Source organism: Haliotis rufescens, unplaced genomic scaffold (assembly GCF_023055435.1).
Source record: "Haliotis rufescens isolate VD_foot unplaced genomic scaffold, xgHalRufe1.0.p SCAF_10, whole genome shotgun sequence".
Taxonomy (NCBI): domain Eukaryota; kingdom Metazoa; phylum Mollusca; class Gastropoda; order Lepetellida; family Haliotidae; genus Haliotis; species Haliotis rufescens.
The window spans coordinates 20406540-20428991 of record NW_025963780.1 but is presented as its reverse complement, the minus strand read 5'-3'; the positions used below and the strand labels follow the sequence as shown (position 1 = coordinate 20428991).

The following is a 22452-nucleotide window of genomic DNA, read 5'->3' as shown; positions in this document are numbered from 1 at the left end:
CATCAGGATCGTCTTGGATTTTCATCCTACATCAAGAATACATGCGCCCGGTAAAGATCCAGGGTAGAATAGGTCTTCAGCAACCCATGCTTGCCGTAAAAGGCGACTATGCATGTCGTAAGAGGCGGCTAACGGGATCGGGTGGTCAGGCTCACTGACTTGGTTGATGCGTGTCATCGTAATCCAATTGCGTGGATCGATGCTCATGATGTCAATCACTGGATTGTCTGGTCCAGACTCGATTATTTTCAGACCGCCGTCATATAGCTGGAATATTGGTGAGTGGGGCGTTAAACAACAAACAGGAATACATGCTCGCGATATAACGGAAATAATGTTCAACATTGTCAAATCCATGCATTTTTGACAGCATCATCCATTTTGTTACAGAAATGATATTTGTCACCACCGTTAGGGTTGACCAATCTTCTAAGCCGCAACAATTCGATATGCAAAATTACTTCCCCTAGTATTGCCAGGTTCCGCTAATCGATGGTTCTAATAAGAGATACTCTGAATCTAATTCTTGGTTTGTCATCACCATCCCCGTGCTCGTGGTTCCATCAGTAGAAAAGACCAGAACCTCCATCACGTAGGGCTTTCCTCCCACATCGAGCTGACATGTCGTGATATAACTGAAATCCTGTTCAAACTGTACATCCCTTTGTCTGGCAAGATTTCGACGATCGAGGGTTTGAATCAGGGTACGCCCATCACCATACCCGTCCTCCTGGGTTTCATCAGTTGAAACGTCTAGAACTGGACTATTGTTCAAGGGTGTTAAAACTCACTCACTCACTCACTCACTCACTCACTCACTCACTCACTCTAATGATGATTTCTTTAACATTCAGGTGTGGATGGAGGCACTCGGACTGAGTTTGTATCAAATGGGAATTAGCTACGGGTTCCTAATAACAATGGCAGCCCACAACCCAGTCAACAACAACTGTTTTAGGTGAGTTCCTTTCGCTTAATTTGACAACAAATTGAAAAATATTTTTTTCCACAATATAGTCAGGTAATCATCCAATCTCAGTTCTCGCTACCGCTAACCAAAGATCTGAAGACATCCCATTAAGGATAACTTCACACCGACCTTTCGCGAACTTTTACCGACCAATGGCATGGGCGGATACGGCTTTTTTGAAAAGGGGGATGGGGTGGGGTGGGGTGGGGTGTGTGCACAGTTAAGATCTATTTATTGTCTTTGGTGGTAATTTATACAGAAATAAAGATTTTTTTCGAAATAAAAAAAGGGGGGGGGGGGGGGGGGGGGGGGGGGGGCACTGACAAGAACACGCTCAGGCGCAGTGGTGACTTAGCATAACACCATTGCAACAGGCTAATTTGCATGTCACGTGACCGGACTTTTCTCTTCTTTGTTAACAAATGCGCTTTTTCAGAAATCAGAATAGAACGGCCTTATTCAAGTTTTTAGGGGCGCTGTACATATTGTTTTGCATAATTATATACATATGCTACTACAACTTCGACAGTGAGTTGAATGACAATACATATTTCATATTTACACACCAAAGAGACCGTATCGCTAGCTCTCCGTAGGGTTTCGATGACAGCACGTGGAGCCGGACAACCAATGTAAACATAGGATAACTACGCAAATTGAAATAGTTTTTCATGAATTAGGATATTTTCTCAATGAAAGTTTACCACGTGCACTCTATGACATATGTTTATCTAGATATGTAGACTTGTTAAAAATGAAACGGATGAAAAACATATGCAATATTTTGAATTGACTGTGTAAGATGTGACGAATGCCTTTGGCAGAGGTACGATGCTGGTCACATGGAACTCTGGGTAGGGGAGTGTGACAAGAAGTCGGTATTAGCCAATCAGAAGGCAGCTTTCTCGTGCTTCACGGCACTAGTTTCAAACTGGCGGCTACGTTCAGAACCATATTTTAACAAATTCTCGGTTACAAATTCTAAATTGGAATGGCTAATAGATGGCCAAGAATGTATGGTTTCAGCCATAAAGCCCATAACTGTCGTTCGGAAGGACTCGTGTTAAATCTTTGAGGTTGCATAATATGAAAACACATTCCATCTGTCACTTTCATTATCTGGTAAGCGACGCTTTAATTGGTATGATGAAAGGTCGTTCCGACGTGCCCCGGGATGTCCTCAGACCTTTGTTTGGCGGTAGCGAGAACTAATATAAGATTTTAATGAGATTTGGTGATCACCGGAAGATCAGATAGCAGAATTGGTCGAGATCATCCAATCTGCTTGAGGACAGAGTAACGCAACATTGGTTGCCGTGCAAAAGAAAGTATACACCATGAATAATGGTTTCTAAATATGATACAAACAAGAAATGGTTATTTGATGGTGATGTATTTGATGCGAGTAGCATAGTTGTGGTTGTGACCTTTCGTTCGCAGTGTTTTGGCGACTTTTTTCGGTCTGGTGCATTTTGATTACGTTTATAATGTTTTGGTCAAATTCAGTTTTCAAGTGTATACTTTCTTCCGCTCGACAGTACAGGTTTATTTGATAATATATAGAGGTTATCACGCGAGTGTGTTTGGGGATGGTAAATATCCTGCGTTAGGATTAAACATTGTATTTAGCGAGCCTTGTCCGCTAGAGTAACTGCCCTTTGTCAAAGGGAAGCTACTCTAACCCTAGTCTATAAGACGTCACGGTCACGTTCAGACGTTGTTGATAGTCGGCCTGTCCTGTCATAACGTTAAGAAGTGATGTACACACAGCGACAAAACGAAGCAAGGTAACAATTGAAACATATTTCGGCCGAATCCAACTATTGTAATTTGTGGAGAAGGTTTCAAGCCGCAGAGATCTACAAGCACAGATATGGCTACTGATCCCGCTTGGCTAGGCCTCGTGCCCTCGAAAAATTGTTTCGAAATTTATATCTCCAAAGTTGCCAAAACTTATAAAATGCCTTATCTACGTCACAGTTAGACACTGATTTTCAGTATATTAGACTGTTCTTTTGATAATGATAGCAATTATCCCTGTAGCTTATTCAGATTCCCGATGGTTAATTCGGACTCGATCGCCGAATGACAAGGGCGACGCCATGTTTGTTTATAAACAGTGAAAGTAGTCCCTACTTGACCTTTGATAATTGCATCTCTATCCGCATATGACCCCAACGGATATCGGTTTTATCCGTTGGCTTTATCCTGCCGAAAAACCTACCTATTATGTGATAAAGAAAGATATGTCGATTCATGGTTTAAAGAATGTTGGCACATCATTGCACAATGCGCGACGTTGTTGGTTGTGTCATCACAACCCGACGACGTATATCCTTGCTCATGCTATCAACCGTTCGTTTGCCAGACACTGGTTATCCGTTGGCCACTGTACTATTACTGATAAAACATGCCCACTCTTCCGATGCACGACAAACATTTTCCATATTGTTATAAAATCTTTAAATGTTTGATTACAATATTATATTTGATCGGTTACAACACTCATTCTTTTCAAATGCACCAGAAAAATACCAAAACATTTAATAAAAGTTGCTGTCTCATTTACAGGGATGCGTTATTCATCACGGTGATCACGCTGCTGTCACAGATATTCTTCGGCTTCGCTGTGTTCTGCATCACCGGGCATGTGGCGTTTAAACGTGATGTCCCCATCGAACACTTCCAGACCTCAGGTATGTCATATCGTACAGATGATGGCTGATAATACATCTTACCCAGTACAGCCTTCACCCGTGCAGATCCGGGGTAGAATAGGTCTTCAGCAACCCATGCTTGTCGTTAGAAGCGACTATGCATGTCGTAAAAGACGACTAACGGGAATGGGTGGTCAGGTTCGCTGACATGGATGATGCATGTCATCGTATCCCACTTGCGTAGATCGATGCTCATGACATCAATCCTTGGATTGACTGGTTACAGACCGCCGTCATATAGCTGGAACATTGCTGAGTGCGGCGTTAAACAACAAACAATACTTTCAACATGATTGGCGATGCTATCACAAACTATGACTTATACAGGGAGTTTTCCCAATTCATTAAGCACTTACTTACTCACAAGCTTGATTGTGGCGTTGAACAACAAAGAAAACAAATACATATTTCATTAATACACATATCTTAAATTTAAGATCTAACAAATGTGTACCCAGGTTTAAAGGAGCAATCAAATGTTAATTTAGAATTGACGTTACTATTTTTTTGCATTAATGCAAAACCTGGGTGCCGTTGTACAAAACAACCTTAGCGCTAAGGTTACCTTATATCCTTAAGTTTTAACCTTAGGCCTTTACTAAGGTTGACCCCCTGTTGCATGAAACTACCCTACGCTAAGGTAGCCTTAGTTAAGGTGAAAATTTTAAGGTTGGTCAGACCCAACCTTAGCCACGCTAAGGTTGATACTTCATTGAATTTCAACATGGCTACTTTCTTGTTGATGTGTGAGGAAACTGAGAGAAGTTTGAGGAAACAGCGTGTTTTCCGAGATCGCACCATGCAGCTTGAGACACTGACAGACTTGGACCTGATATCGCGTTATCGCCTCACTCGCGAAGCCATTTTCTGTCTCGTAGACAAAGTTCGTCCTTTGGTCGAAAGACCAACACAGCGTTCGTACGCTATGACAGTGGAATCTCAAGTTTTGTTTACGCTGAGATATTTAGGAAAAGGGGGATTTCTTTCTGAAATTGGAGATTTGCATGGTTTGGATAAATCAAGTGTGTCGAGAGGTTTTCATTCAACGGTAAATGCAATATGCACGGTTTTAGACAATATTACTTTTCCCTGGAGTCACGAGCAGCAAACCAAGGTACAGCAAGCATTCTATAGAATTGGTCATTTCCCAAAAGTTCTTGGTGCCGTCGACGGAACACTTATTCCCATAAAACGACCATCACCAAACGACGAAGCGGCCTACATATGCCGGAAGGGATATCATGCCATCAATGTGCAGGCGATATGCGACAGCTCTCTCCGGTAAGATGTACAGTAGATCCCTTATTTTACAATAAAGATACATTATGTATATTTTTTTATCGATATCAATCAATTAACGGCAATCAACTTTCAAAGAATAGTGGTAACTGGGCCATGGTCCGCAAACTACGCTGTACTGTTTACACTAGCAACGGCCTTGACCCACAAGCGAGTCGAAACTACTTTCCTGTCAAATGAAACCAGCTTCATTCAATCTTTTTTTGCTTATCTACATATAAGTTGCCTTATATTTTGTTACCATTTATACAACAATATTTTTAGGATTATTTTCTGAGTGTTACTAGAACTCATTAATTTCAAGATACATGAAATGTAATTTTGTTTCTTTTAACAAACATTGTACTTTTAATTATTTAGTGTGTGGTCTTCATTGAACTGATTTGACATGTCAAAAAGTTATGATTACGTATATTAATTTACAAAGTATTCAAATTGTAGGAATATGAGTTTGAATGTAATGAAAGTTATCAAATCCGAAAGATATAAATTGTCTGATAATATTAGATTGTTCATAATATATATTAGATTATCAATACAAAAATATTTTCATTGCTTTAATGGAAACCAAACATCTGTTTAAAGTGGAATTGTTTACTATTACAGCTTTACCAACGTGGTGGCAAAATGGCCAGGATCGACTCACGATTCTTTGATTTGGAGTAGTAGTCAAGTTGGGATGAGGATGGAAGAAACTGCACCTGATGGTTGGCTGCTTGGTGACTCAGGGTAAACCAGTTGAACCTTATCCATAATGCACTAAATATAGGTACAAAGTTGAGAGTTTTGAAACTAGAATTTTTGTGAAGGAAAGTGCCACGTTTGTGTAACTATCATTAATATTTCTGATGTTACTATGTAAGGAATGAATATCCTACATTTGTAAACAAATGTTATTTGGCTTCTACTATTTGTACAGATATGCATGCAGACCTTGGATGCTAACCCCCTTAGCAGATCCTCAGACGAAGCCTGAACAAAAGTTCAATGCAGCCCATATCAGGACAAGAAACACTGTTGAAAGGGCCTTTGGTGTGCTAAAGTCCAGATTCAGGTATAATATCAAAATTACATGTGTCTAGTTTCAGAAATGTAATCGAAAACCAGATAAGGGACTGGTCAGTTATTACAGAGAAGAGAGAGAGAATAGAATAACAATAACATAAAATGCCTTTCTTTAAATTTTGGTGGGATGGTAGGTCCAACATGTTATGCAAGCTTCATTGTGAATTATCCATGGTTCCATTCAGGAATAAGAACATTTATGAAGTTTTGAATTGTTTATAAGATATGTGTTTGAAAATTATCATTAATGATATTGTATGAACATAATGTTAATGCTGTAATTGTTGAAATTAGTTCATAATTTGTAACAAATACAAGAACTTGATAATATGACATTTTCAGATGTCTCCATAAGTCCACCGGATGTTTATGGTTTAATCCACAAAGATGTGTAGCTGTAATTATGGCTACTTTCAAGCTGCACAACTTCTGCATCGACAACAAGGTTGCACCACCACTAGAGGAAGCAGTGGTTGATCATGTTGATGAAGAAAACAATCCTGAAGTCAGACAGTGTCAGGATGGGTGTGCGACTAGGAGTAAGCTGATTACTGAAAGATTTACATAGGCTGTAAGTAAACAACACAATAAACAACAATTGAATACACATATGTATTTATTTCAATTACAGCTAAACAGCTGGGCAGTGCATGAACATAAATGTATTGGCAGAAAATAAAAGGGTTGTTAACTCTCTCTATACACAATATGTATTAATCTCACTTAATATAAAACCTTAAAACACTAGTCAGATACATCAGCTGGGGTGCTGGCACGGTTAGGAGGATAACATAAAGTTGATGACTGGGGACAAAGTATTTGGAGATCTATTTCCTGGATTCATTAAAAGACGTTGCAAAAGTTCAAATTTGGATTTCTCCAGGTCAAGCCTTTCTCTCTGTACCACCAAGTGCTCCTCTGATATGCTGAGCATCCTCTTTTGCACATCTATTAGCTCCTTGAGGGCATCTGCTTTGGCTGTCTCAACGTCAATTATTGAGGCAATGTGCTTCGGTGGCTGCTGTGAGTTTTCTTTAAAAATTGTTAGAAAATTCAATGTATCATGTTTATTATATTATCATGATCAGAAGTAATCATTGATGAAAATAATACACTTCATTAAGATAAAAGAATATCATACAGGAAATTAGTAGTTAAAACCCAATATATGTCTCCACAAAACATTGCTTTTACTGAAATTGTTAAGAATTATCCAAAAATAATATTGGCATGATTATAAAAGACTGTACACAAAATATAGAATAATGTCATACCATATCTTCTTTGTCTGGATCTGTTCATCTTGATATCCTTAGCTGTAAAAATTCAAGAGATAAGTTAATTATCCACTTATTATCAGCTTGATTTGATATATGGAGTCATCAGGTGATTGGATATTAAGTATAATTCTATATTATTGTTGATTATTTTTTCAAATAGGCTAGTTTTTAAACTTTTACCATTTGTGACTGAAGAATGACTTGTCTCATCTACTCTCATTTCTGCTGATTCCACAGGTTGACTCATTGATGAAGCCTCATCACTGCCAGTGTTCCCACACATAAAGATAGGACCTGCAAGTTTGATGAAATTAGGTTACATCAGAACACATGGTAATTTCATATATCTGAGATTGGTAAACTGTAATTAACTGACATCATGAATAACTGCACATTGAATGATTTTTTAAAAAGTATTGAATAAGTGTACCAGGTGTTTCAAGGGTCTGTGTCTCTTCACTTGTGATAATTGTATCAAAGAAGTCCACTGTGGCAAGGTCACCTTCATTCAATGCGTTGAGTGTAGGGAAAGCTGAAAATGTTATGAGTTCTTATGAAATAATCATCTATGTCCATGTAAATCAAAACTGTTACCAGTGTTTATTTCAATACTCAGTGTTGGAAAATACATCCAGTTCAATGAAAATATTCAATCAACATGAAAGTTATTTTGTATTTTGAATATATAGTGAAATTAATTGAAAACAAACACTTACTTTCACCAACCTCAGACTCCAGTCCACCAGCTATTCCTTCAATTTGACACTGTGGAATCAGTGATACAACCTACAAATAGAAATATTCAAGCTATATACACTTGGGGAGAAGAATTATATTAATAAATGTTGTTGTGAGGGGACACTTTCATAATTAACTTTCCTATTCAGATAGCCTTGAAATACAATCCTCTAAAGGAAATTAAAATTTTATAACATACTTTGAATTCCAGATCAGTCAAAGGTGATGGTGCCGGACCGCCTCCTGTTTTGGACGATTCTTTGCGGACATCCATGGCCTTTCTTTTTACCTGAGATCTGTAAATTAATTAATCATGCTGATGTTCACATTGATCATTGTAAAGGGGCCATTTTATAACATAAGCAATTCATATTGTAAATAAACTGTTGATTGTTAACATTTCACCAATTGTTTGCCATTTTTTATTTACCAATTGTTATTATAAACCAAAACACTTGAACACCACAACAATGTAGTTAAATACTTACAAATACATGTGTACACACCAATAAATTCTAGCAATGGAATATATCTAATACTTACTTGTAATCATTCCACTTTTTTCTCAATTGAGCCCCTGTTCTCTCAACAGACGAGCAGGCATTTACTCTGTAACAGATTGACAAAAAATTATGCACACATGCACAAACATATTTAATTTAGACAACAATGTAGTATTTTCAAGATTATTAGCCAATATTTCGCAAACAGGCCGGTAAGAAGGGTTTCTATTTTTCCTTGCCACTTTGGGCTGAAAAAAAATCCTGTTCAAAATTAAACATTTTGAACTCAAATAGAAATATATAGATCTAATGGTGGGTGGGTGGGTGGGTGTGGGGGTGGGGGGGGGGGGGGGGGGGGGGGGGGGTGGGGGGGGGGGGGGGGGGGGGATATTTATTTATTTATTTTGGCCTGTAATTACGTTAGATATAAAATGAAAATTAATACATTTATTCTAACACCACTGGATGTCATGTCATGCTTTCAAATATAATATCAATGATAGATACATAGATTTGATCTCATTTACAAAGTAACTGCATCAGCTAGGTTGAATGTATGGCAAAACTTACTTTGCGGCTATTGCATCCCACTCCCTCATTTTGGATTGATTGGTGATTGTTGAAGAAAATGCGCCGAATAAAACATGGCTGCGACACTTGACTTCATCGGCCAAGAGTGTCAGCTCACTTGATGTAAAGTTTGATTGCCGACACCGTTTCTGTGCGCTGGTAGACGGCTGTGTCATGTTGAAGTAGCAATATTAGTCGTCTGCAGATGCGAGCAGGGGAGATAACTCTCAACCGTAACTACGGACATAATTGAGTCTCCCACACTAAAGAGTTCAACCTTAGTTAAGGTTGCCGCTAAGTATCCTGTCCACGTTAAGGTTGTCCAAAGGTAGTTTTGTGCAACGGGCGTAACTTTTTGATAAGGTTACCTTAAGATTAACCTTAGTAACTAAGTTCAACCTTAGTAAAGGTTGTTTTGTACAACGGCACCCTGGTGTGTATAATGTGTAAATCCGCGTAACGTCTTAAGCGCCAATACTGTTTTGTCAACAACTTGACGTAATGTGGCACGTTAGTGAACTTAGACTAACTAGGCTGTTGCCACTAAGTGACCATGTGTAATAAGGCAAATACAGGAAGTGAGGGATTGTTTGTTTATTCATGAACTAGCTGGTTTACCAACGTATGGAAGTGAATTAAAAAAATATGCCTCGTTATATTTTTTGTTTCTTGTCAACTTGCAATAAATAACTGCGTCATGAAACTATGGCGAGTGTGTGTCACTCGCAGGTTTCGAAGTACTCTCCTGCTCGCAAAGCTTTCCAGATTTACAGTACATATTAAAGTCAATTCTTATCAATAAACACAAAAGCAATTGCTTGGTTTATCCAATCAAACATATTGACTTCTTCTTGCAAATTTAAAGAGCGAAATTAAACGACTAGTTCCGAATGTAATTAAAAGGGCCGCGCCCTTTTATTGTTGTAGATATTATACAAATCCTCTCATATCTGAACTTTAGATTCACATGGAGTACCAGTTGTGTTCTGTGTGGGTTTTCTTTTGTTATAATCGAAATTTCCGAATCGAAGAAGAAATAAAATGAAGCCATTTCAGAAAGGCTGATATCTGATTGACTCAAGAACCCACGAAGCCTTCATTTAGATGGGTGATGAAAATCCGCCAAATTTACTAAACAGTATTTCGGCACTGTAACACAAAGAACATAAAACATTGATTTTACTTCGTGTTAATGTCTCTCATCAAAATATTCTTACGAATCATTTGTTTCTCTTTGCAGGCTTCAAGCTGGGTTTTATTACATATCCGGAGGCAGCCTCATATCTCCCCTTGCCTCAGCTTTGGTCCGTCTTCTTGTTTGTGATGCTTTATACATTAGGAATAGACAGTTTGGTGAGTCAAGGTTTTGGTACGCATAAAACAAATATACAGTTTTGTGAGTCAGTGCTTTGGTACACATAAAAGGAATATACATTTAGGTGAGTTAGTGGTTTGGTACACATAAAAGGAATAGAAAGTTAGGTGAGTTAGTGGTTTGGTACACATAAAAGGAATAGAAAGTTAGGTGATTTAGTGGTTTGGTACACATAAAATGAATAGACAGTCAGGTGAGTTAGTGGTTTGGTACACATAAAAGGAATAGACAGTCAGGTGAGTTAGTGGTTTGGTACACATAAAAGGAATAGACAGGTAGGTGAGTTAGTGGTTTGGTATACATAAAATGAATAGACAGTCAGGTGAGTTAGTGGTTTGGTACACATAAAAGGAATATACATTTAGGTGAGTTAGTGGTTTGGTACACATAAAAGGAATAGAAAGTTAGGTGAGTTAGTGGTTTGGTACACATAAAAGGAATAGAAAGTTAGGTGATTTAGTGGTTTGGTACACATAAAATGAATAGCCAGGTAGGTGAGTTAGTGGTTTGGTACACATAAAAGGTATAGACAGTCAGGTGAGTAAGTGGTTTGGTACACATAAAATGAATAGACAGGTAGGTGAGTTAGTGGTTTGGTATACATAAAATGAATAGACAGTCAGGTGAGTTAGTGGTTTGGTACACATAAAAGGAATAGACAGTCAGGTGAGTTAGTGGTTTGGTACACATAAAAGGAATAGAAAGGTAGGTGATTTAGTGGTTTGGTACACATAAAAGGAATAGACAGTCAGGTGAGTTAGTGGTTTGGTACACATAAAATGAATAGACAGTCAGGTGAGTTAGTGGTTTGGTACACATAAAAGGAATAGACAGTCAGGTGAGTTAGTGGTTTGGTACACATAAAAGGAATAGCCAGGTAGGTGAGTTAGTGGTTTGGTACACATAAAAGGAATAGACAGTCAGGTGAGTTAGTGGTTTGGTACACATAAAATGATAAGACAGTCAGGTGAGTTAGTGGTTTGGTATACATAAAAGGAATAGACAGTCAGGTGAGTTAGTGGTTTGGTACACATAAAAGGAATAGACAGTCAGGTGAGTTAGTGGTTTGGTACACATAAAAGGAATAGACAGCCAGGTGAGTTAGTGGTTTGGTACACATAAAAGGAATAGACAGTCAGGTGAGTTAGTGGTTTGGTACACATAAAAGGAATAGCCAGGTAGGTGATTTAGTCGTTTGGTACACATAAAAGGAATAGCCAGGTAGGTGAGTTAGTGGTTTGGTACACATAAAAGGAATAGCCAGGTAGGTGAGTTAGTGGTGTGGTACACATACAAGGAATAGCCAGGTAGGTGATTTAGTCGTTTGGTACACATAAAAGGAATAGCCAGGTAGGTGAGTTAGTGGTTTGGTACACATAAAAGGAATAGCCAGGTAGGTGAGTTAGTGGTTTGGTACACATAAAAGGAATAGCCAGGTAGGTGAGTTAGTGGTTTGGTACATATAAAAGGAATAGAAAGGTAGGTGAGTTAGTGGTTTGGTACACATAAAAGGAATAGCCAGGTAGGTGAGTTAGTGGTTTGGTACACATAAAAGGAATAGAAAGGTAGGTGAGTTAGTGGTTTGGTACACATAAAAGGAATAGACAGGTAGGTGATTTAGTGGTTTGGTATACATAAAAGGAAAAGACAGTTTGGGGAGTTAGTGTTATAATTCTCAGGAATTATTTCCACGTATGGAATAGACAATTCAATGAGACAACTTTATACTGGCTTTATTTGCAAAAGAGATTTCGATGAGTAAACACAATGTTTTCAAGGAATAAAAAAATCAACCCGTCATGGTTACATATGAGGAATAGACGCAGTGTGGACGTTTCAACCCAACTGACATATATTATTTATGTTAAAGGTTCCATCTTATGAAGTTGTGACAAACATGTTCAGTGAATGGTTCCCGAACTTCGCCAGACGACGATGGCTCCTCAACGCCTGCGTGTTGTTCCCGTCCTTCCTGCTAGCCCTGCCCTACATGACACAGGTTCGTCCTTGTCCTGTCTCACGTCTTCAAGACGTCAATGACCAGCATTACGTTTGGCTCTCCTCCCTCGTTAAGCTAATACGCCGTGATATAACTGAAATACTGTTCAAACAGATGTTCGGTTTGTAGATTATTTACAGACCGCCATCATATAGCTCGAGTGTGGCGTTAACAAAAACCAGTAAATTAACAAATAAAACATTTTTTTCTGTTCTACAGGGCGGGGTATATTTCCTCACTCTTGTGGAGTGGTATGCTTTTTTCCCTGCTATCATCCTTTTCGCTATGTTGGAATGCGTCGTTGTCGGCTGGATATATGGTGCGTATACAATTAAATTAATAGTACTTTAGGGTATACCCATCAGTGATCACACAACTCAAGGATTTCATAGTATTACCAAACATGAATCTATATTCACACAACTTTTTTAGTTTCATTTTCACAGGCCCTTTTAACATAATAAATTTTATAAACTTTAGATAATTGACTTCTCTATATCATTGGGTCACACCTCATAAGATCTGGTCGAAATCCTCACCTAACCTGAGAAGTTAGTTCGTCTTTCGGCCGGGTAACTTTAGAAACATTTCGCAAATCATTAAGTGCAACAGCAATGATGATATTACGATTCAGTGGGGCTTCTGGTCTGTTAAGGGTGTTTTCGCGGTATCAAATACAGCCTTAGCAAATGTGAACATACCCGAGTTAGAATTGGTCTTCAACACCCCATGCTTGTACAAGAGACCTCTAACGGGATCGGGTGGTCAGACTCACTGACTTGGTTGATGCATATCAACGTATCCCAATTTCGTAGATCGATGTTGATAATGTCAATCACTGGATTGTCTGATCCAAACTCGATCATTTACAGACCGCCGTCATTTAGCTGGAATATTGCCGACTGCGGCGTTAAACAAAACAAACAAATAAACAAACAAATTTGAAACACTCGTCAGCCTTGAACCCCTTAGTCCTCACTCTCTCGTCTTCTACTGATTCTTCCGATATTTCAGGAGTGAAGAGGATAGACAAGGCTATGGTGTTACTCTGGGGCAAACATCTGTCCCCGATCATATCATTTCTGTGGAGATTTGCCTGTCCGATTCTATTAGCTGTGAGTATACCCGACGCAATCATCCTTCAACGTGTGCATGCTGATTGAGGCTGCTCTATTTAAATGAATCATAGGTCACTATAAATTAGTGATGTCACCAGGTGTTGGAAAAACTACATCTACCGCCCGACCCAGTTTGAGTGACAGTAGTTAAACGGTCCTTATTGTGATTCTCCCTGTGTTCGCATTGCAGGTCATGTTCGCCTTCTCGCTGTACTCCTACCACCCACCCCAGTTTGAAGAGTACAACTTTCCTCCGTGGGCCAAATGGTTCGGATGGCTTATTTCAGTTGCCACCGTCATCCCCACCCCAATCCTCCTCATCCATTCCGTGTACACGGCCCCGGGAGATTCCTTACGCGAGGTGAGTTCTTTCAATGTCATGTATAATAGGTAGATCCAGAGCTCATTTCAAGCTCTACTCCCTCAACGAGGCTTACACTAACGCGCCGTGTTTAATGTCACGGGGTCTTCTACCCATAAGTTTTTGAACAAAGTGTGTATTGAAGGTGTTTAATAAAAATATGTTTATGATATAATCGGAATCGTACATTATTATCTACGAACAGCAAGTAATGTTGAGTGCAAAAAACGAATTTCGTTGCGACGTGTATATGTTTTTTTCAAGCCATTGTGTACTGTTCGATTTCTTCCTCCAACAGTTCGTTGCTAGTTCACAGCTGTACCGATGTAGTTCCTTGAGCATCTGGTTGGTTTGATGATATATGGCGGGAAAGTTATGGAGGTCGAGATATTTCATTAAGATTATTTCATATTGCCTAAAAGTCTAGTAGCAAACCAAATTCTCACACATTAAAACATGATGCCCTTGTTCGCCTTGGTAGCTTAGTTTGTTAAAGCGTTCGCTCGTTACGCCGAAGACCCGGGTTCGATTCCCGACATGGGTACAATGTGTGAAGCCCATTTTTGGTGTCCCCCGCCGTGATATTGTTGGAATATTGCTAAAAGCGGCGTTAAACCATACTCACCCACTCACTCACTCACTCACTCACTCACTCATGCCCTTGTTCACTCACTCACTCATGCCCTTGTTCACAAACAGTTCATTCCACCACCCACTGCATATTACCGTCTTATTTCTTGGCTGTCGGTGTAGCGTGTAAATGGGAATCTACGAATTATTTCTAATATAAATTATTTTATTTGCCCCCAGAAAATACGCATCGCCTTCCAGCCTAAGCACAGATGGGCGACACACGACCCTGATACTGATGAAGATGGAACGACTCCTACGACGATCGAACTGATAGCAAAAACATGAGCACTAAATCAGGGTTACAATTTTCCCCAATGTGCCGAACTTTTGTGATATTGTTTCATGTTTGGGATTCGAACCCAAACCACAAGGGAGACTATTCTACCCAATGACTGTTATCCTCCTTATATCAGCAAGACCATCATTCATGATAATGTACTCGTCCTTCCATTCCCCACACGTGTTCTGCTGACATATCACACCATAGACATCTATCGGTCAAGTGTTTTTGTGCTAAAACGTTCAATATATCCGAAACAGAAATTTCGCCATTGCGTTTGCTTCCAGTGTTATCAACTTTACCTCATAGTTGCAAATTTAATTTAATCCACACGAGTATGTTTTTACATTATGTTAACATCATCATTGTATCATTGGAGGTGAAATGGGGTTTTAACGTTACATCCATAATTAGTGCATTTACATAGCGACGTACATGCACGCGTGTCGACTCTATAGTGCCAGCCCACTGAGATACCATGCCGCAGTTTAACATGAACACCCCACTCAGACACAGTATACTGACTCCGTAGCCGACCAGTCATTGTTTTATCCCCTTTATGCCGAGCGCCAGACAGGGTAACAAAAAGAACCATCTTTTAACGTCTTTTGGTATGACGCGGCCGGGGAATCCCTTGACCTTCCGCTCTCCGGGGGATGCTCTACCGCCAGACCACAGTCGGTCCTTCATTGCCTATTATTTAGCATTTCGTTACTGTTTATATTTCAATTGAAACGATTTGGTTTTCAATAACCTACTTTTAAATAACCCACTTCATGATTTAGTTTCCCGGTGAGGATTCCGATATGGAACATGTGCGGAATGCCCAATGCTTTATTTGTTTGTTGTTATTGTTATCGATATTTGCTCATACTATCAACCACTGACGCGCCTGACCCAGACTCGCTACCTTGTCGAAGCTGGAAACACATGGCTGATAGCGGAGAAAAACAACATTAATTTACTGGTATTTTTCGTATAACGGATAACCGCTCTATGGAGTCAGTTAAAACTGATATGTTCCTATTTATAACATGTTCTGAATCATATTCCACTAGGTGAGAGAGTGTACTGCTTCATCAATGCCCGCATCATCAATCTTGCAATCTTATTAAAATCACATCTTTTACCCCGATATGAAGCCACTCTGAGCGACCTTTGAGCGAATGAAGGATGCTTTGGGTTTTGAGCCAATCAGATGTCAGCTTTCTAAAAATGTTTCATTTCTATGCGGAATCTCAAAAACATATCAATTCGGAATTTCGATTTTAACAAACGAAAACTAACTCTGGACAGAGATACGGGTTTTGAGTGTTGGTACGATGGTGCTCAGAAACGACAGGGTGAATACAATATTCACAACAATAACATGGCGCGGACTGTGATATGTTCATTCGGGAAAGGTAGTTTACTTCGTTTTCGAGATTACCCGTGAAGATCCGGTTTAGAATTGGTCTTCATTAAATCATGCTTTACATAACATGATTATCGTAAGAGGCGACTAACGGGATTTGGTTGATGCATGAAAACATATCCTAATTGCAGACGGTTTCATAATACTGTCCATGTTAACGAGGTTTCATTCGGACTGTAAATAGCATGTCGAAACCTTATCTTAAGGTAAACCTATTTTGCTTTCAGCGAAACGTACCAATCCAACTTATTCCAATTCATGGTATCCATTCCTTGTAAGGCTTTTCATTTTGTATGGTGCACGTGTTGAGTACATGTCCAAATTTGACGTATTGGTAACAAAAATAATGTCAGATGCTATTTGCTGTTGTGACGTACCACGTTTCCGTGTTTGCACAGGTGAACAGTTGACATGCCTTTGCATGTGTTTCTGACGGGTGCCACCGATGGGGCAGGATACAAACCTATTCGCGAACACCTGGTGTCTTTACTACTTGAGAGTGATTCGTAAACACATGCTCGTGATATAATCGGAATCGTACAATGGATTCAGATTTTAGAAGATAGTTTTTAGGATTATAAAAAACGTTTTTATTAACATTGGGGTGAAAATCCGAAGATATGTATGTGGCTTCACTTGCGAAGTTATCATCTAAGAAGTTGTTTCTATTGCGTATTGCTGTTATATTGCGAAGTTGTATCCTCGCGTACGGGAGAGTGGATAGTTGAAGCTCTCGTAAAATATATCGTTAGTCCAAGATTTTAAAGGGTCGCTACTAATAACGAATTGCTATAAACAGATAAACTACCGATCAGTGATTCAAGTCCATGTAAACAGATCCTCTTTATATAACACTGCATGATAGCGTGGTGTTGTGGAGTCGTTCTTGTATTAAGAGCGACAAAATGCTCTTGTAGAGCTTCAACATTCTACATATTTGTTTACTATACGTACTGTGTAAACACAAATCTTCTATGGAAATAAAATTATCGAGTATCAAGTGTCAGTATAATTATTTTTGTTCTGGAGATGTGAAGTGAATGAGTTGTGGTTTGTCCCAAAGAATATTTCTTTTTATTGGAGAGGAGATTCCATATTGTGATGCAGATCGTAGGCTTGTGTCCCACTTTCGTAAAAACAGGGGGCATGGGTATGGTGCTGACAACCCAAGGATCATAGGCAGCTCGAATCTGGGATTCGAACCAACGGTCACCGGATCCTGGCTCGGCAAAGAAGCATTTGTGCAGTCATTGCTACGCGCCATTGGTCGTGCACTCATCCCTTTGTGTACACGGATGATCAAATGTGTCCAATGTCCCCACAGCAATACATTCTTCCCTAGGTAATGAATGTGTAGCACATATGTAGACTGGTTACTTGTTTGATTTGCGCTGTATCACATCTGTGTAGTGAAGATATCTGCCTCATTTTTTCTCTTTTTTTATACCACGTGTACATCAAAAACAATAAAGCTTGAAAATGTGATTTGTCACATTTAATACCAAAACGAAACACACATACAAAAGGCTACATGTTTACATTCCTTAGAATAATTTATTGACATCCGGTTGGTGTGGTATAGTTTTGTGTGTGAAGGCGATGAAGAAGTGAGTTGGTGTTTATGTTGTTGTTGTTTAACGCCGCACTCAGCAATATTCCAGCTGTATGACGGCGGTCTGTAAATAATCGAGTCTGGACCAGACAATCCAGTGATTGCAGCTGTAAACAGTACTCCAGTATATCACGGCGTGTGGGAGGAAAGTCCGAAGTGAGGCAGGTCTTAGACGTTTACCATTTCGGCGAAACACACAGGCATAGGTATGGTGCTGACAAACCTAGAAATTTAAACGGGGCGAACAGGGGTTTCTAGTTCCTGGCATGCCCAAGGGACGCATCTCTGCACAGCGAAATGCGGCGCTTTAGACAACTGGGTGCCCCATGCCCCCCGTGAAGGCAAGGAACGTATGTCAGCAACTTCAACAGTCCCCAGATAGAAATGTAATTGAGTTTACATTTCTAAACAACAACGCTTTATTCCAGTCTTCCAAACGTTATGACAGAATAGTCCTGCTGGATTAAGGTTAGACGCATATTTGTGTCTTTTTATGACATGGAAGAACCTAAATTGTCGTGTGACATGCACGAATTCGTTTAAAAATTCATACAAATTTGGATTGCTGATCTACTCGGCAATCACAGTTATTGTTTGAGGAGCTGGGGACCACTCATATTGCTCTCCAGTTATTAATAAAGCCAAATAGGTCTCTGGAACACACGGATTTTACTTTCAAAACATTGCATGTAAACGCCATGAACACGCCATTTTCCGCCCAAACGTTGGATGCAGCCAAATAGTTATCTAATCGACCCAGTTTAAATTTACCGAGACAAAATGCGGACACATTACTTGTTTAGCCTGCAAGGGTTGTTGTATCTCTCATGCCGAACATGCATCTCCCAAATCTTCCACACAGCCAAATACTTCTGTAAATAGCAAATACTGTATCTCTTAAGCCTCGCATGCAGCTGAATAGTTCTTTAGTTCACAAAGCTAATACTCTCCGAACCTTGCAAACTGTCAAATAGTTCTCTAGTTGACAAAGGGTTGTATTCCCCGAAACTTGTAGAGAGTCAAATAGTTCTCTAGTTGACAAAGGGTTATATTCCCCGAAACTTTTAGGGAGTAAAATAGTTCTATATTCCCCGAGACTTGTAGAGCGTCAAATAGTTCACTTGTTGACAAAGGATTATATTACCAGAGACTTGCAGAGAGTCAAATTGTTCTTAAGTTGACATAGGGAAATATTCCCCGAGACTTGCAGCGAGTCAAATTGTTCTCTAGTTGACAAGGGCTATATTCCCCGAGACTTATAGAGAGTCTAATAGTTCTCTAGTTGACAAAGGATTGTATTGCCCGAGACTTGTAAAGAGTAAAATAGTTCTCTAGTTGACAAAGGGTTATATTCCCCGAAACTTTTAGAGAGTAAAATAGTTCTATATTCCCCGATACTTGTAGAGAGTCTAATAGTTCTCTAGTTGACAAAGGATTGTATTTCCCGAGACTTGTTAAGAGTCAAATAGATCTTTAGTTGGCAAAGGGTTATATTCCCCGAGACTTGTAGAGAGTCAAATAGTTCTCTAGTTGACAAAGGATTATATTACCCGAGACTTGCAGAGAGTCAAATTGTTCTCTAGTAGACAAAGGGCTATATTCCCCGAGACGTGTAGAGAGTCTAATAGTTCTCTAGTTGACAATTGAATGTATTGCAAGAGACTTGTAAAGGGTCAAATAGATCTTTAGTTGGCAAAGGGTTATATTCCCCGAGACTTGTAGAGAGTCAAATAGTTCTCAAGTTGACAAAGGATTATATTCCCCGAGACTTGCAGAGAGTAAAATTGTTCTTTAGTTGACAAAGGGCCATATTCCCCGAGACGTGTAGAGAGTCTGATAGTTCTCTAGTTGACAAAGGGTTATATTACCCGAGACTTGTAGAGAGTCAAATAGTTCTATATTCCCCGAGACTTGTAGAGAGTCTGATAGTTCTCTAGTTGACAAAGGGTTATATTACCCGAGACTTGTAGAGAGTCAAATAGTTCTATATTCCCCGAGACTTGTAGAGAGTCTGATAGTTCTCTAGTTGACAAAGGGTTATATTACCCGAGACTTGTAGAGAGTCAAATAGTTCTATATTCCCCGAGACTTGTAGAGAGTCTAATCGTTCTCTAGTTGACAAAGGATTGTATTGCCCGAGACTTGTAGAGAGTCAAATAGTTCCCTAGTTGACAAAGGATTATATTACCCGAGACTTGCAGAGAGTCAAATTGTTCTTTAGTTGACAAACGGTTATATTACTCGAGACTTGCAGAGAGTCAAATTGTTCTCTAGTTGACAAAGGGCTCTATTCCCCGATACTTGTAGAGAGTCTAATAGTTCTCTAGTTGACAATGGAATGTATTGCAAGAGACTTGTAAAGAGTCAAATAGTTCCCTAGTTGACAAAAGGTTATATTCCCCGAAACTTGCAGAGAGTCAAATAGTTCTTTAGTTGACAAAGGGTTATATTACCCGAGACTTGTAGAGAGTCAAATAGTTCTATATTCCCCGTGACTTGTAGAGAGTCTGATAGTTCTCTAGTTGACAAAGGGTTATATTACCCGAGACTTGTAGAGAGTCAAATAGTTCTATATTCCCCGAGACTTGTAGAGAGTCTGATAGTTCTCTAGTTGACAAAGGGTTATATTACCCGAGACTTGTAGAGAGTCAAATAGTTCTATATTCCCCGAGACTTGTAGAGAGTCTAATCGTTCTCTAGTTGACAAAGGATTGTATTGCCCGAGACTTGTAGAGAGTCAAATAGTTCCCTAGTTGACAAAGGATTATATTACCCGAGACTTGCAGAGAGTCAAATTGTTCTTTAGTTGACAAAGGGTTATATTACCCGAGACTTGCAGAGAGTCAAATTGTTCTCTAGTTGACAAAGGGCTCTATTCCCCGATACTTGTAGAGAGTCTAATAGTTCTCTAGTTGACAATGGAATGTATTGCAAGAGACTTGTAAAGAGTCAAATAGTTCCCTAGTTGACAAAAGGTTATATTCCCCGAAACTTGCAGAGAGTCAAATAGTTCTTTAGTTGACAAAGGGTTATATTACCCGAGACTTGTAGAGAGTCAAATAGTTCTATATTCCCCGTGACTTGTAGAGAGTCTGATAGTTCTCTAGTTGACAAAGGGTTATATTACCCGAGACTTGTAGAGAGTCAAATAGTTCTATATTCCCCGAGACTTGTAGAGAGTCTGATAGTTCTCTAGTTGACAAAGGGTTATATTACCCGAGACTTGTAGAGAGTCAAATAGTTCTATATTCCCCGAGACTTGTAGAGAGTCTAATCGTTCTCTAGTTGACAAAGGATTGTATTGCCCGAGACTTGTAGAGAGTCAAATAGTTCCCTAGTTGACAAAGGATTATATTACCCGAGACTTGCAGAGAGTCAAATTGTTCTTTAGTTGACAAAGGGTTATATTACCCGAGACTTGCAGAGAGTCAAATTGTTCTCTAGTTGACAAAGGGCTCTATTCCCCGATACTTGTAGAGAGTCTTATAGTTCTCTAGTTGACAATGGAATGTATTGCAAGAGACTTGTAAAGAGTCAAATAGTTCCCTAGTTGACAAAAGGTTATATTCCCCGAAACTTGCAGAGAGTCAAATAGTTCTTTAGTTGACAAAGGGTTATATTACCCGAGACTTGTAGAGAGTCAAATAGTTCCCTAGTTGACAAAGGATTATATTACCCGAGACTTGCAGCGAGTCTAATTGTTCTCTAGTTGACAAAGGATTATATTACCCGAGTCAAATAGTTCCCTAGTTGACAAAGGGTTATATTCCTCGAAACTTTTAGAGAGTCTAATAGTTCCCTAGCTGACAAAGGAATGTATTGCCCGAGACTTGCATACAGTGAAATCGTTCTGTATTCGAGACAGTAGTTTAGCACTGTAAAATGACCACTCATTCGCCAACATTGCGTAAAGACACAGCTATGGATCGTCTTCTTCACCACCCTTGCCTTACAAACTTGCACACTTATGTTTAACCTGATATCTTAAATGTCAGTAGGATGAAAACAAATGGAAAACAGATGCTGTTTCGAGTGTTCCGTTGACTGACAAGTCAGAGCGTTACCAGCCGCCTACTGCTTCATAATCCTATTTAGATCTGCGGATTCAGAGTGATAAAAAGTTATCCACACGGGTCTATGACGGGAAGGATGACTTCACCTTGCCAATAGTCGACCAATAGTCCAGCAGCTCCCCCCTTTGGTATCTACACTTCACAGCTTTTGAGGTTGTTCCTCAAGGCCTCAGTACATTTTACAAAAACGCCTTTGTTAAGAGACGTTGAGGACACTACCAAATCTGTAACAAAAATGATATCCGATGAAATCGATTCTGACTTGCACCATACGTTTCTGTGTTTTTCCCTGACCGATCCCTAACACCCTGGTGTTTTTTATTCGATCTGAATGGGTTATCCTTCTGACAGACTGTTCTAATGTGGGTAGATATAGGCAGGTTCAGAAATAAGGAAAACGTAATGTACACATATGGCCGCAGAAACTGCTCTCTTGTACCTTGTA

General features: G+C 39.4%; 3 protein-coding genes across 6 annotated transcripts in view; 2 read left to right on the top strand and 1 right to left on the bottom strand.

The window, feature by feature from the left end:
- Positions 1-17323, top strand: part of LOC124143111 (sodium- and chloride-dependent glycine transporter 2-like) — a 38683-nt gene extending 21360 nt beyond the window's left edge. For all 3 annotated transcript variants that reach the window (XM_046511939.2, XM_046511938.2, XM_046511937.2), the window contains exons 7-14: positions 855-958; positions 3542-3666; positions 10383-10495; positions 12388-12516; positions 12736-12835; positions 13531-13631; positions 13825-13995; positions 14806-17323. In XM_046511939.2, the coding sequence (XP_046367895.1) occupies positions 855-958; positions 3542-3666; positions 10383-10495; positions 12388-12516; positions 12736-12835; positions 13531-13631; positions 13825-13995; positions 14806-14913 (951 nt within the window). In that variant the 3' untranslated portion in view covers positions 14914-17323. The remainder of the gene's footprint in view (positions 1-854; positions 959-3541; positions 3667-10382; positions 10496-12387; positions 12517-12735; positions 12836-13530; positions 13632-13824; positions 13996-14805) is intronic.
- On the top strand, positions 4222-7664 carry LOC124128291 (putative nuclease HARBI1). 2 transcript variants are annotated; one of them, XM_046491674.2, is made up of 5 exons: positions 4222-4968; positions 5593-5715; positions 5906-6040; positions 6394-6622; positions 7569-7664. In XM_046491674.2, the coding sequence occupies exons 1-4, from the start codon at positions 4307-4309 to the stop codon at positions 6617-6619; spliced, it is 1146 nt and encodes a 381-aa protein (XP_046347630.2). In that variant the 5' UTR covers positions 4222-4306; the 3' UTR covers positions 6620-6622; positions 7569-7664. The 2 variants fall into 2 exon arrangements, with proteins under 2 accessions (XP_046347630.2, XP_046347629.2); XM_046491673.2 differs by lacking the exon at positions 7569-7664 and adding an exon at positions 6935-7066.
- On the bottom strand, positions 6700-9570 carry LOC124128292 (myb-related transcription factor, partner of profilin-like). The gene is made up of 8 exons (XM_048387961.1): positions 9143-9570; positions 8613-8678; positions 8269-8365; positions 8048-8117; positions 7762-7863; positions 7512-7625; positions 7326-7367; positions 6700-7083 (listed from the first exon to the last, which is right to left on the bottom strand). The coding sequence occupies exons 1-8, from the start codon at positions 9316-9318 to the stop codon at positions 6830-6832; spliced, it is 921 nt and encodes a 306-aa protein (XP_048243918.1). The 5' UTR covers positions 9319-9570; the 3' UTR covers positions 6700-6829.
- Positions 17324-22452: the final 5129 nt, after the last annotated feature.